General features: G+C 39.1%; 1 protein-coding gene across 1 annotated transcript; it reads right to left on the bottom strand.

The window, feature by feature from the left end:
• Positions 1-4,969: 4,969 nt before the first annotated feature.
• Positions 4,970-6,421, bottom strand: LOC148904803 (uncharacterized). Its single transcript, XM_089024515.1, has one exon. It carries the CDS (start codon positions 6,419-6,421, stop codon positions 4,970-4,972), a length of 1,452 nt encoding a protein of 483 aa, XP_088880641.1.
• Positions 6,422-8,862: the final 2,441 nt, after the last annotated feature.

Raw genomic sequence — 8,862 nt, 5'->3', positions numbered from 1 at the left:
CTTTGTCCAAAGCGAATTATTGGACGTGCAATAGCGCATCTGCACACAAAAATGGCAAAAAAAAGTAACCCGCTACACCAAAGTGATTCAACCCATTACAATTGGTTATTACCAAACCGCACGACTGCATCGGCGAACCCGTTTACTTACAACGGTCAATTCCCGCACGAAGAGCCTTGGCGCCAGAGTTTAGTACTGAATATACCAAGAAACGAAGTACGAGAGTATATTCTTTGGCAATGAACCGTACACGGGTTGACTAAAAACCGTTGACAGTAGAAACCCGCTTAAGGGGTTCACCTTAACCAGTTAAAGCGGGGCTCGAATATACCAAAAGTACAAGTATGATTACCTGCTACCAACGGTTCAGCTTCAACCCGTCAGAGCTCTTCAAAATAAAATAAAAAGTACAAAGTGTTTGTACAGGAATTTGAAAATAAATATGCAGAAGATATGCGGCCAGAGCTACTTACGTGACACTCGCGCGTATGGTAAATATAGCAAAACGAGTGAAAACCGTTATTAATAGTTTTCAATTCAATTCTGTTTTGTGTGTCATAGAGATTTAGTTGATTGGAAATGTCAAAGCGTTAAAAAAGAGTTGCGAAATGGTATCTTTTTTATATCTTTCCTTGTAAAAAAAATCTTTTTCAACTGATAAATAATACAGGGTTCTGAAGTACAACTCAACAATGTAATGTATATTGTATAATGTATACTCGAAGTCTGAGGAAAATCCCTGTTGATCTGAAAAGCCTTTAATGAGTTTAGTGTAGTTCTCTTGTCTTTAGTGTTTATAAGTGTTTATAGCTTTGTTCGCTCGTGCAGTCTAAGTATTTCGTCATTGTGTCGTCATTTAGTTTGTCCCTTAGGAGCTTTCGTAAGCCCCTTATATACGCCCTCTATGTAAAACTTCGTGGTGCTCGGCCGTTCGTCACTTCGTACAACAAATGTTAAGTTATTCGTTTCAATAGTTCTTATCGTTTTGCAGTTTAATGTTTCTTAGTTTACTATTGTCATACGTACTAAGTTATTTACTATATTAAGGTATTTATTCAGTCTTTACCGTACGTTTTACGTATGTGTAAGAAATAAAATCACGAGTATGGGGACAAGCAGTGAGAACACTCCCAAGATGGCTTTAAGTGGAGTTGGGGGAAAACCCAGTGATGCGCTGGGGATGGGCGAAAACATCCGAGAAGAGTGGCGACGTTTCAAACAACACGCTGAATTAATGTTTACAGGCCCGCTCAAACCAGGAGTGAAGCAGAGAAATGTAGCTATCTTCTAATTTGGGCAGGCCAAAAGGGCAGGGACATCTTCAAAACATGGTTCAGACATCACAGAGGAAGATAAAGGTAAACTCCAGATATATTATGATCGATTCGAACAGCATGTCAGTCCCCAAATCAACCCAGTATTTGCAAGATATACCAATTCCATAAACAGGTCCAAAACCAGGCGAGCCACTAGAAGAATTTTATTACTGACATTCAAAAGTTAAGCAAAAGATTGCGAATTTAAAGAAGAAAGCGAAATGCTCTGTGATAGGATCGTCATCGGCACACGAGTAGAAAAAATCAGAGAAATCCTCAAGGAAAAGAGTTGGAAACGATGGCAAGCAACAATTCAAGAAGATATTCCTGTACAATGCACGTCGTACGCCAACAAACAAGGAATTCATCAGTCAAAATCCACAATATCCAAGATGGCCTCCGAAAACACAGGAACCCCAAGCAAAGCAAGGCGCGAAAATCACAGGGATCCCAGGAAAACTACAGACACGGACCACAGGTATACCGAAGCACAAAAATGCTACAATTGTGGAGGCGCCCAAACAGATCAGAAAGATGCCCGGCAAAAGGACAGTTTTGCCATACTGTAACAAACTGAACCACTTCACACAGGTCTGCAAGCAGAAAAATCAAGTAAGTCAAATTGAGAGCACGATGAAGACCAGGACCAGTTCGACTCCCTGACATTCCTGTCCATTACATTAGCATAGATCACATTACTGAGGATGAGCCAAGCAAGTCGATATTCGTGACAGTTGACGTGGAACTACCCCAACAGAAGCAGCTTCAGACGAAACTCAAAGTCAAAGTCGCCACGGGGGCTCAAGGGAACCTCTTGCTATTTGACTATACCGTCAAATGTTTCCTGAGAACATCGATCACGCCGGTCAGTAGCATTGGTACATCAGTAGCTCTCCACTGCTGTATCCCTCCTGCTCTCGAAGCCATATTAGCTTGACAAACTCATGCCTAAAGATTTTTTTCCAGCGGTTTTGATAGGTGGTATTTTGGCTCAGCCTCATCAACATGATATGCTTGGCTTCTCGTCCGTCCATTGTATTGGTTAGCAATCGTTGGGAGTATTCTTCATAAAAAATTTAGTGTGAGCTGGAATGATGTGTCCCATTGACCAAACTTTCATTTGTAATATATGCGATATGACCGGGAGATCTTGATGAAGATTTAAAACAGGGAGCTGCAAGCGAGGTGTTTCAAACCTCATTCAGATCGAACACAAATATTTCATGTTACTTATCAAATGTCTACATTACTGCTTTTATTTCGGATTAAAAATTTTAAAATTAAATGTAATTTGGCCGAGATATTTCAAGGCGAATCTTGTGCAAATCAGGACAAATTCTGTATTAGGATTTAAAGAGGCCTTCATAGTATTGATTTGTATTATTTTAGGGTCGTGGAATATTAATTAATTCGATAAGTTTGATATATTTTTTTTAAAGTTTTGATAGTTTTTTTATTTTAGTGTTATCTTGCCTTCCGTCACCTATAGTCTGGTTATGAGCTCGCTGCAGTAACTCTGAGTTATTTGTGTCAATTGAAAAACTCCACTGCCGTGCAGCAAAGTTAATTTATGATTTAAAGGATACATCCCATGAAGACTCCCTCAATACAGCCTAATGGCATTCTTTGGCTTATATTTACAAGACTAAATTTTTTAAATTAATTCATAGTGGTTAAAATAATTTATTAACGAAACAAATGAGCATAATTGACAGGAGGAAGTCGAAATATTTGCTAAGGGGGTCTCACATCTAGGTACCTAGGATTTCATCTCGTTACTTAGAACAATCTATTAGTTATAGAGGAGCTGTTCTGTGAAACACAATTACATCAAAAACCTCTGATACTGCTCTTGCTTTTCGTAAGACTAAAGATTTTAGATTAAGTAAGATTAAAGAATTTCATAATTTTCATTTTAGGGTATTATCTGTTTCTACAGTTAATTTTAGTAAGCAGGACTATAAATATTCTTAAGCATTTTTAGGAATTTTTAGATGATTAATTTTAGGTCAATATTTATTTGGTTTCCTTTCTATTTTTATTGTATTTGATTTGAGATGCACGACCCCATAAGCGCATACTTTAATTAAATATCGTGTGAAAATAAAGTTTATGTATGTATGTATGTATGTACGTACGTACGTACGTACATACATAGATAAACTTTATTTTCACATATTAATTCACGTACCTACGTATTCTGTTTTGTGCTATTTTAAAATAGATTGCAAGTGCAGTTGATGTAAATAACAAAGATGAGGTTGATCCTGAACTGACAATTGGGATTTTAACTGAGTGTGGATTGAATACTGCTTTAACTGTAACTATGCAAATTGTATTTTTGTTTGAAAAGATATTAAGGTTTGTAATTACATGTCTTAGATACCCTGTAATTCAAAGTATTATATCTGTCTAATTTTTTCTGTTTGCTGATTGTTCAGTTTTATTCAAGTGACCCCAGTTAAAGTAGCATCACTGTAATAATTACAATTACCACGTTAATGCATGACTTCATTCTCATTGAGCAGTCGTCTAAGGTGAGTTTCCCAACAGTGGAGTCAAGATCTCCAGTTGTAAGATAATTATACATTCCAGGAGAGAAGACAGGTAGACCAGGGCCCTCCTGTAAAACACTTTGTACGATGATCATTCCTCGTAATTTTAACATGCCTGTTGCCATGATGTTAGAATTATAGACTGGATGCCTATAATCTTCTCCCTGAAAAAATTCATTTGATATCAGAGCAAGCAACTGAGTGATGAAATTCTGTGTCACACCACCAGAGCCTGCTGCTGGCTGATCTTTAAATACAATGAGGATTTGTTTTCTTGGGTCAAAATCCGGATCTTTGTAGTATACAACTGCATCATTGAAAATATCTTCTTGGTCAATTGTCAGTTTAATCTTTTCGTTACTCATTTGCCCCATAACTCTGCCAAGATTGACTGTAAAGATGTTGCTTTATTGGATTTATTTTTGGTGATTCTTTTGAAGAGAGGGGAAGGCTGCATTAAGTCATCATTACTGTCATATTCTGCTTCATCATGGCTAGATAGTGATAGGACAACTTGTGATACAGAGCCATGGGATGACAGAAGGGCTCGCAAATTTGCTTCACTTTGATTAGGGAACATTTCCTTTAGGTGGTCTACTTCTTCTTCTGGTGTTGAAATTGTTGATGAACCAGGCTGAGGATTCGAACTTGACTGGAAATAAATAAAAGAAAATAGGGAAATTCCGAAAGAGTTAAATGTACATTGAGTTTAGAGACAAAAAACTAACTTTTGGGAATGCTATTTTTTGACACACAGCAACACTCTTCTTGATGATGTGTGCTTTTCTGCTGTTGTTAAGCTCAGAAAATGGCTTCCTAGCCTGCATGAAAGGTCTGGTTTCCTTAAGCAAATTTTGACGTAAGACGCTTTTTTAAGAAGTTGAAAGGGCCAAAGCTTTATCAATCCTTACGATCCTGGCCTGTAGTTTAGAAATGTTTTCTTGTTGATTTTCAGTCATATGGCAAAATGACTGAGTAGCCGTAGGGACATTCAAATTAACACTTGTCTCTTCATTGAAGATAAATTGAGGTATTCTTGGTCTCTTTTCGGATGGGGGAGCATAAAAATGAGTGAAAAAAGCTTGAGACATGTTGTTTTCAATACTCGAAGTGTACACGTCGGGGGGCTTGCTGCACTGGTTGGACCGTTGGGTCGAGCCGTATCCTGTATTCTCCATCCAGTTTTCCAACACCTTCACTAAACACATTTGGGAATTTGGCGAAAAGCTCTTCCTTTGATATGGGTGTACTTTGGGTCTCTACCGAGTATATTGGCGCTCCGTTAACATCGGGCTTATTCAGGAGGTCGTTGTCAGTGTACTGGATAATATTCATGCGAATACAGCCCCTGCGGCCCAGGATGGGGCGAATGTCCTTGTTATCTACTACTTTGCAGTCAAGTAGACACGACGTTTCGTTTCTCCAAACACGGAGGCACACTTCACCGACCACTGCGATCTTTGCTCCTCCATAGGCCACCAGTGATGTTTGTACGGGCTTCGTCTGTACTGATTCGCAATCCTTTGTTGCTTTCTTGTATATGTGTAGAGGTATCACATTGCACTGGGCTCCCGTATCCGGTTGGAATCGTATGAAACAGCCTGTCTCTAATTTCAAAGTGACCAGCTGCGAATCATCTAATTTGACAGCAAGTATCTCATCAGTCTGATACATTTCCGATTCAGGGTCTTCCTCCTCCTCGGTGACATTTATTTCTTGTCTACACTTGGATGCAAAATGATTCATTTCTTGTCTACACTTGGGTGCAAAATGATTCTTTTTCCCACATCTTCGGCATTCTTTCCCGAATGCTGAACAGGATTCCCGATTTGCAGCGTGACGGTATCCACAGTTATCGCATTCTTTGCTCTGTTCTGTGCTTTGTCTTTCATTTGACGACTTCCGACGTGAGGCATTCCTTGGCTTCCTGTGTGTCGTTACCCGTTCGTTGTAGAATTTATTTACTTCCGAGCCGGTATTGTTGCTATCTTGGACGACTTTCATCTGTTGTATCATGCTTTCTGAAGCGCGACATATTTCGTCGGTCTTGGATAGTGTCAGCCATGTTTCCCTCAGCAACCTTTCGCGAACTTTGGCGTCTTTGATTCCAAAGATAAGGCGGTCGCGTAGTATTTCATCAGGAGTTATTGTGTCAAAATCGCATCCTTCTGCTAGTTTGCGTAACGCTGTCTTGTATTGGTCGTATGACTCTCCTGCTTCTTGTATTCTTGTATTAAAACGATAGCTTTCGAATGGTACATTCTTGCGTGGCTGACAGTACTCCCCAAACTTCCTCAGAACTCGTTCGATTTCAGTCTCTTCATCCTCATCCTCGTTTTCTGAATCACTGAATGTCGAGTAAACATCACGGGCTTCTTCTCCAATTACCGTGATCAGTGTTGCGACCTGAACGGCTTGAGGCTTCCCATTCAGCTCTGTTGCTACGGAATAGTTTTTCCAAGCTAATAAGAATTTCTTCCATTTCTCTGCGGCTTTAGCATCATGAATATCCAGCGGCGGTGGGGGCGGTAGTCTAAATCCTGAGGCCATTTCTGTCTTTGTTTCCTTTTTTTTTTCTTGTACTAACGTGGAGTCGACTCACCGGCTGCCACCATGTATAATGTATACAGTGTGTATACAGTAAATGCTTTATTACGAACTCTTACATACAGTTAAACACAAGATCACGAGACACTGATAAGCACGAGCGCTATATATATATCAAGTACGTGTTGCTCAACTGTGTAAACGTCATAGTCACACAACAACTTGTCACAGCATCGGAGTGCACTAATTACCCCGTGTTTCCTGCATTTTGCGGAAGTATGACCAGTAGTTGATGTTTCCTTTTTTTAGCTCCGACAAACAATGTGCAGGTTTTCAAAAGTCGAATCAGCAAAAATTAGTCATCCAAATTTGGCTCTCGCTTGCGATAATTATGGATTTGCATAACAAAGCAATCTTGTCGAACGCTGGCAAAGTCCATGAATATGCATATTTTTGCAAGTTGCAAACCATGTTTGGCTAGGAAGACTAATTTTGGATTAGCTCTATTTGACTTTTAAAAATGTCTTGGCGATTAAATGAGTTTCAAGGTGTCTACCGATATGGAGCTGCATATCCATTACAGAAACAAATACAGTGGTTTCGCGATAAACCTTGAGATCAATTTTTCCCTTTACAATTTATTTTCTTAGCACTTGTGTCGAACGAACAATTCACGATGAACTCTGAACTCACACACACTACTGCAACTCCTTATATAGTCTTTTACAATCTTTCTAGAATGTTCTAACATTACATCATAGAGTTTTCCAGAAATTACGATAAACAAGTCAAGCTTAATCTATAAATAGACATTTTATAATCCTAACTTACTAGAACTTTCTATAACAAGGACTAATCAAGAATGTCCTGGAAATCTAGAATATTCTATAAAACGTGCTTATAATCATTTCTTCTGTCCATACAGATTATAGTCACCTATATTAACCTTCAAAGTGTCACTGCTACAGCAAGGATTCGTTAGGTGAGCTACAATTGTGTAAGAAATACAGTAAACCTATTTGGTACAAAAGCTACGTTTATGCCACAAGTTCATGAAAATTCGCGACCGAAGGTCTTCCCCCGGTGGCTTGAAACATATATCGTTGTGAAGCCATTGTCGTAATGTATCCAAAAATGTACATAAGGGAAATGCAACAAATGGTTGTACACAATATTAACCTTTTGCCAGCGCAAGCTCCATCATTGTCAGCCATCCGGGGTCTACTCTACTAGTCAAATATAACCAGAAAAAAAATGCATCGAGGTTGAAAATGAACGGTTTTCGCCATACATACAACAGAGGCGCCAGGAGTTTATTCGCTGGAGTAGATCCTAGGGCATTGTATTTTTTCGACGAAACTGGATTTGCTTCTGATACTTACTTACGTGTATATGATCGCTGCGAGAGTGGTTACGCCCTGCCCTCCTACCAAGCTAAAAGTACAACAACCTATCATTCAGTCGTGCGGGTAATAGGCTTTAAAGAAGGAACTCTAACCGCTATACCTATAGAAGGCAACTACAACATAGTGCTTCTCAACGAAGTCATACAGAATCAGGTATTGCCGTTACTTATTGCTACTTATTGGCCGATAACGAAAGCATACTTAACGATGTGCAATTAGTCAATATCTTAGCAGTCAAAAACATCACGCTAGTTAAGTTACCTGCATCTGTTGTTGATTCATTTGTTCAAATTTCGCGGGTAGCAGTGAGGAAATATTACAAAAGGTCTTGGAAAATTGTAAGTTAACTAGGAAACAAAGCTGATCACGAAAATATATGCTAAAAGCGGACGGCAAAAGTGGCAATAAAGTATACAAAAAATTCAAAGGCATTTCTTGTCGTTGAGGTGTCCTGCGTCTATTGATTTTCGTCACTTGGGAAAAACAATTGGATAACAGCAAAAGCGGATCCAGCCAAAATTTTAGGGGGGGGGGCAATTCGAGTTTAGGGGGGGGGCTAATTGAGTTTCTTCCGTCAACACAACGGAAAACAATAAAAACTAGACCCTGTCAGCAGGGTATGCTGGGATACCTGGAAGGGTTGAGTGTAGGACCTGGTTTCAATATGCATTAAGTGTTTTATAGTTGGTTGAGTTTGCAAAAATACTGACAAGGTAATGATAAACCAGACCCTGGTTGGGACGGTTTAATAGTATCAGACTCTCTGAGAATCTAAAGGAGAAGAAAAAATAAGTTGCAAAATTTCGAACGACAGTGTTGAAAGCCGTTTAACCTGGTTTGAGGCAGAGCGTTTATGCCATACTCATCAAAGTCATGGAATAACTCAATCTGCAACTGCAAATCCAATTCCAGTCCAGATCTTGGCGAACGTAACTAGGTTGATGTGTGACCATGTTTCAAAAACATGTACATTCGAACGGCTTACTTTAAAATCAAAATGCTTCATTTAAAAAGTATATACAGGCTAATATTTGCTCA

The sequence above is a fragment of the Actinia tenebrosa genome, unplaced genomic scaffold (assembly GCF_029948245.1).
Source record: "Actinia tenebrosa isolate PJP-AT-01 unplaced genomic scaffold, QUT_ActTen_1.0 PGA_scaffold9__36_contigs__length_13948895, whole genome shotgun sequence".
Lineage (NCBI taxonomy): Eukaryota > Metazoa > Cnidaria > Anthozoa > Actiniaria > Actiniidae > Actinia > Actinia tenebrosa.
The sequence above is the reverse complement of the archived record's forward strand: the minus strand, read 5'-3'. Positions and strand labels throughout refer to the sequence as shown.

Coding starts and splice junctions, on each gene's coding strand:
- LOC148904803 (XM_089024515.1), bottom strand. CDS start 6,421: ATGGCCTCAGGATTTAGACTACCGCCCCCACCGCCGCTGGATATTCAT.